The sequence below is a fragment of the Schistocerca piceifrons genome, unplaced genomic scaffold (genome assembly GCF_021461385.2).
Source record: "Schistocerca piceifrons isolate TAMUIC-IGC-003096 unplaced genomic scaffold, iqSchPice1.1 HiC_scaffold_1880, whole genome shotgun sequence".
Taxonomy (NCBI): Eukaryota; Metazoa; Arthropoda; class Insecta; order Orthoptera; family Acrididae; genus Schistocerca; species Schistocerca piceifrons.
In genome coordinates this window covers 1,139,778-1,144,317 of record NW_025727768.1, presented here as the reverse complement: position 1 = coordinate 1,144,317, position 4,540 = coordinate 1,139,778, and the positions used below count along the sequence as shown (strand labels likewise).

The 4,540-nt window shown below is 54.9% G+C and overlaps 1 protein-coding gene across 1 annotated transcript; it reads right to left on the bottom strand.

The window, feature by feature from the left end:
- Positions 1-1,471: 1,471 nt before the first annotated feature.
- Positions 1,472-3,802, bottom strand: LOC124741171 (apical junction molecule-like). Its single transcript, XM_047248680.1, has one exon. It carries the CDS (start codon positions 3,800-3,802, stop codon positions 1,472-1,474), a length of 2,331 nt encoding a protein of 776 aa, XP_047104636.1.
- Between the last annotated feature and the right edge of the window lie 738 nt (positions 3,803-4,540).

Genomic DNA, 4,540 nt, shown 5'->3' with positions numbered 1-4,540 from the left:
GCTGTCCACGCAAGCTTTGCTGTCCTCGCAAGCTGTGCCGTCCTCACAAGCTTTGCTGTCCTCACAAGCTTTGCTGTCCTCGCAAGCTTTGCTGTCCTCGCAAGTTGTGCTGTCCTCTCAAGTTGAGCTGTCCTCTCAAGTTGAGCTGTCCTCTACAGTTGAGCTGTCCTCTACAGTTGGACTGTCCTCTCAAGTTGAGCTGTCCTCTCAGGTTGAGGTGTCCTATCAGGTTGAGATTTCCTCTCAAGTTGAGCTGTACACTCAAGTTGAGCTGCCCTCTCAAGTTGAGCTGCCATCTCAAGTTGAGCTGCCCTCTCAAGTTGAGCTGCCCTCTCAAGTTGAGCTGCCCTCTCAAGTTGAGCTGTCCCCTCAAGTTGAGCTGTCCTCTCAAGATGAGCTGTCTTCTCTAGATGAGCTGTCCTCTCAAGTTGAGCTGTCCTCTCAAGTTGAGCTGTCCTCTCAAGTTAGGCTGTCCTCTCAAGTTGAACTGTCCTCTCAAGTTGAGATGTCCTCTCAAGTTGACCTCTCCTTCAAGTTTAGCTGTCCTCTGATGTTGAGCTGTCCTCTCTAGATGAGCTGTCCTCTCTAGATGAGCTGTCCTCTCAAGTTGACCTGCCCTCTCAAGTTGAGCTTTCCTCTCAATTTAAGCTGTCCTGTCAAGTTGAGCTGTCCTCTCAAGTTGAGCTGTCCTCTCAAGTTGAGCTGTCCTCTCGAGTTGAGCTGTCCTCTCAAGTTGAGCTGTCCTCGAAAGCCGTGCTGTCCTCAAAAGTTGTGCTGTCATCGCAAGCTGTGTTGTCCTCGAAAGCTGTGCTGTCCTCCCAAGCTGTGCTGTCCTCGCAAGCTGTGCTCTCCTCGCAAGCTGTGCTGTCCTCGCAAGCCGTGCTGTCCTTGCAAGCTTTGCTGTCCTCGCAAGGTGTGCTGTCCTCACAAGCCGTGCTGTCCTTGCAAGCCGTGCTGTCCTCGGAAGCCGTGCTGTCCACGCAAGCCTTGCTGTCCTCGCTAGCCATGCTGTCGTCACAAGCTTTGCTGTCCTCACAAGCTTTGCTGTCCTCACAAGCTTTCCTGTCTTCGTAAGTTGTGCTGTCCTCTCAAGTTGAGCTGTCCTCTCAGGTTGAGGTGTCCTCTCAGGTTGAGATTTCCTCTCAAGTTGAGCTGTACACTCAAGTTGAGCTGCCCTCTCAAGTTGAGCTGCCCTCTCAAGTTGAGCTGCCCTCTCAAGTTGAGCTGCCCTCTGAAGCTGAGCAGCCCTCTCAAGTTGAGCAGTCCTCTCAAGTTTTGCTGTCCTCTGAATTTGAGCTGTCCTCTCAAGTTGAGCTGTCCTCTCAAGTTGAGCTGTCCTCTCAAGTTGAGCTGTCCTCGCAAGCTGTGATGTCCTTGCAAGCTGTGCCGTCCTCGCAAGCTGTGCCGTCCTCGCAAGCTGAGCCATCCTCGCAAGCTGTGCTGTCCTCGCAAGCTGTCCTGTCCTCGCAAGTTATGCTGTCCTCGCAAGCTGTGCTGTCCTCGCAAGCTGTGCTGTCCTCGCAAGCCGTGCTGTCCTCGCAAGCTGTGCTGTCCTCGCAACCTGTGCTGTCCACGCAAGCTGTGCTGTCCCCACAACCTGTGTTGTCCTCGCAAGCTGTGCTGTCCTCGCAAGCTGTGCTGTCCTCGCAAGCTGTGCCGTCTTTGTAAGCTGTGCCGTCCTCGCAAGCTGTGCCGTCCTCGCAAGCTGTGCTGTCCTCGCAAGCTGTGCTGTCCTCGCAAGCTCTGCTGTCCTCGCAAGCTGTGCTGTCCTCGTTAGCTGTGCTGTCCTCGCAGGCAGTGCTGTCCTCGCAAGCTGCGCTGTCCTCGCAAGCTGTACTGTCCTCGCAAGCTGTGCTGTCATCGCAAGCCTTGCTGTCTTCGCAAGCCGTGCTGTCCTCGCCAGCCATGCAGTCTTCGCAAGCTTTGCTGTCCTCGCATGTTGTGCTTTCCTCTCAAGTAGTGCTGTCCTCTCAGGTTGGGCTGTCCTCTCAAGTTGAGCTGTCCTCTCAAGTTGAGCTGCCCTCTCAAGTTGAGCTGTCCTCTCAAGTTGTGCTGTCCTCTCAGGTTGTGCTGTCCTCTCAAGTTGAGCTGTCCTCTCAAGTTGAGCTGTCCTCTCAAGTTGAGCCGTCCTCTCAAGTTGAGCTGTCCTCTCAAGTTGAGCTGTCCTCTCAAGTTGAGCTGACCTCTCAAGTTCAGCTGTCCTCTCTAGTTGAGCTGTCCTGTCAAGTTGAGCTGTCCTCTCAAGTTGAGCTGTCCTATCATGTTGAGCTGTCCTCTCTAGTTGAGCTGTCATCTCTAGTTGAGCTGTCCTCTCAAGTTGAGCTGTCCTCTCAAGTTGAGCTGTCCTCTCAAGTTGAGTTGTCTTCTCTAGATGAGCTGTCCTCTCTAGATGAGCTGTCCTCTCAAGTTCAGTTGTCCTCTCAAGTTGAGCTGTCCTCTCAAGTTGAGCTGTCCTCTCAAGTTGAGCTGTCCTCTCAAGTTGAGCTGTCCTCGCAAGCTGTGCTGTCCTCGCAAGCTGTGCTGTCTTCACAAGCTGTGCTGTCCTCGCAAGCCGTGCTGTCCTCGCAAGCCGTACTGTCCTCGCAAGCCGTGCTGTCCTCGCATAACGTGCTGTCCTCGCGAGCCGTGCTGTCCTCGCAAGCCGTGCTGTCCTCGCAAGCCGTGCTGTCCTCGCAAGCCGTGCTGTCCTTGCAAGCCGTGCTGTCCTTGCATGCCGTGCTGTCCTCGGAAGCCGTGCTGTCCACGCAAGACTTGCTGTCCTCGCAAGCCGTGCTGTCCTCACAAGCTTTGCTGTCCTCACAAGCTTTGCTGTCCTCGCAAGCTTTCCTGTCCTCGTAAGTTGTGCTGTCCTCTCAAGTTCCGCTGTCCTCTCAGGTTGAGGTGTCCTCTCAGGTTGAGATTTCCTCTCAAGTTGAGCTGTACACTCAAGTTGAGCTGCCCTCTCAAGTTGAGCTGCCCTCTCAAGTTGAGCTGCCCACTCAAGTTGAGCTGCCCTCTGAAGCTGAGCAGCCCTCTGAAGTTGAGCAGTCCTCTCAAGTTTTGCTGTCCTCTGAAGTTGAGCTGTCCTCTCAAGTTGAGCTGTCCTCTCAAGTTGAGCTGTCCTCTCAAGTTGAGCTGTCCTCGCAAGCCATGCTGTCCTCAAAAGTTGTGCTGTCATCGCAAGCTGTGCTGTCCTCGAAAGCTGTGCTGTCCTCCCAAGCTGTGCATTCCTCGCAAGCTGTGCTCTCCTCGCAAGCTGTGCTGTCCTCGCAAGCCGTGCTGTCCTTGCAAGCTCTGCTGTCCTCGCAAGGTGTGCTGTCCTCACAAGCCGTGCTGTCCTTGCAAGCCGTGCTGTCCTCGGAAGCCGTGCTGTCCACGCAAGCCTTGCTGTCCTCGCTAGCCATGCTGTCCTCACAAGCTTTGCTGTCCTCACAAGCTTTGCTGTCCTCGCAAGCTTTCCTGTCCTCGTAAGTTGTGCTGTCCTCTCAAGTTGAGCTATCCTCTCAGGTTGAGGTGTCCTCTCAGGTTGAGATTTCCTCTCAAGTTGAGCTGTACACTCAAGTTGAGCTGCCCTCTCAAGTTGAGCTGCCCTCTCAAGTTGAGCTGCCCTCTCAAGTTGAGCTGCCCTCTGAAGCTGAGGAGCCCTCTCAAGTTGAGCAGTCCTCTCAAGTTTTGCTGTCCTCTGAATTTGAGCTGTGCTCTCAAGTTGAGCTGTCCTCTCAAGTTGAGCTGTCCTCTCAAGTTGAGCTGTCCTCGCAAGCTGTGATGTCCTTGCAAGCTGTGCCATCCTCGCAAGCTGTGCCGTCCTCGCAAGCTGAGCCATCCTCGCAAGCTGCGCTGTCCTCGCAAGCTGTCCTGTCCTCGCAAGTTATGCTATCCTCGCAAGCTGTGCTGTCCTCGCAAGCTGTGCTGCCCTCGCAAGCCGTGCTGTCCTCGCAACCTGTGCTGTCCTCGCAACCTGTGCTGTCCACGCAAGCTGTGCTGTCCCCGCAACCTGTGTTGTCCTCGCAAGCTGTGCTGTCCTCGCAAGCTGTGCTGTCCTCGCAAGCTGTGCCGTCTTTGTAAGCTGTGCCGTCCTCGCAAGCTGTGCCGTCCTCGCAAGCTGTGCTGTCCTCGCAAGCTGTGCTGTCCTCGAAAGCTGTGCTGTCCTCGCAAGCTGTGCTGTCCTCGTTAGCTGTGCTGTCCTCGCAAGCTGTGCTGTCCTCGCAAGCTGCGCTGTCCTCGCAAGCTGTACTGTCCTCGCAAGCTGTACTGTCATCGCAAGCCTTGCTGTCTTCGCAAGCCGTGCTGTCCTCGCCAGCCGTGCTGTCTTCGCAAGCTTTGCTGTCCTCGCATGTTGTGCTTTCCTCTCAAGTAGTGCTGTCCTCTCAAGTTGGGCTGTCCTCTCAAGTTGAGCTGTCCTCTCAAGTTGAGCTGCCCTCTCAAGTTGAGCTGTCCTCTCAAGTTGTGCTGTCCTCTCAGGTTGTGCTGTCTTCTCAGGTTGTGCTGTCCTCTCAAGTTGAGCTGTCCTCTCAAGTTGAGCTGTCCTCTCAAGTTGAGCTGTCCTCTCAAGTTGAGCTGT

Coding starts and splice junctions, on each gene's coding strand:
- LOC124741171 (XM_047248680.1), bottom strand. CDS start 3,802: ATGGCTCAGCTTGCGAGGACGGCACAGCTTGCGAGGATGGCACAGCTT.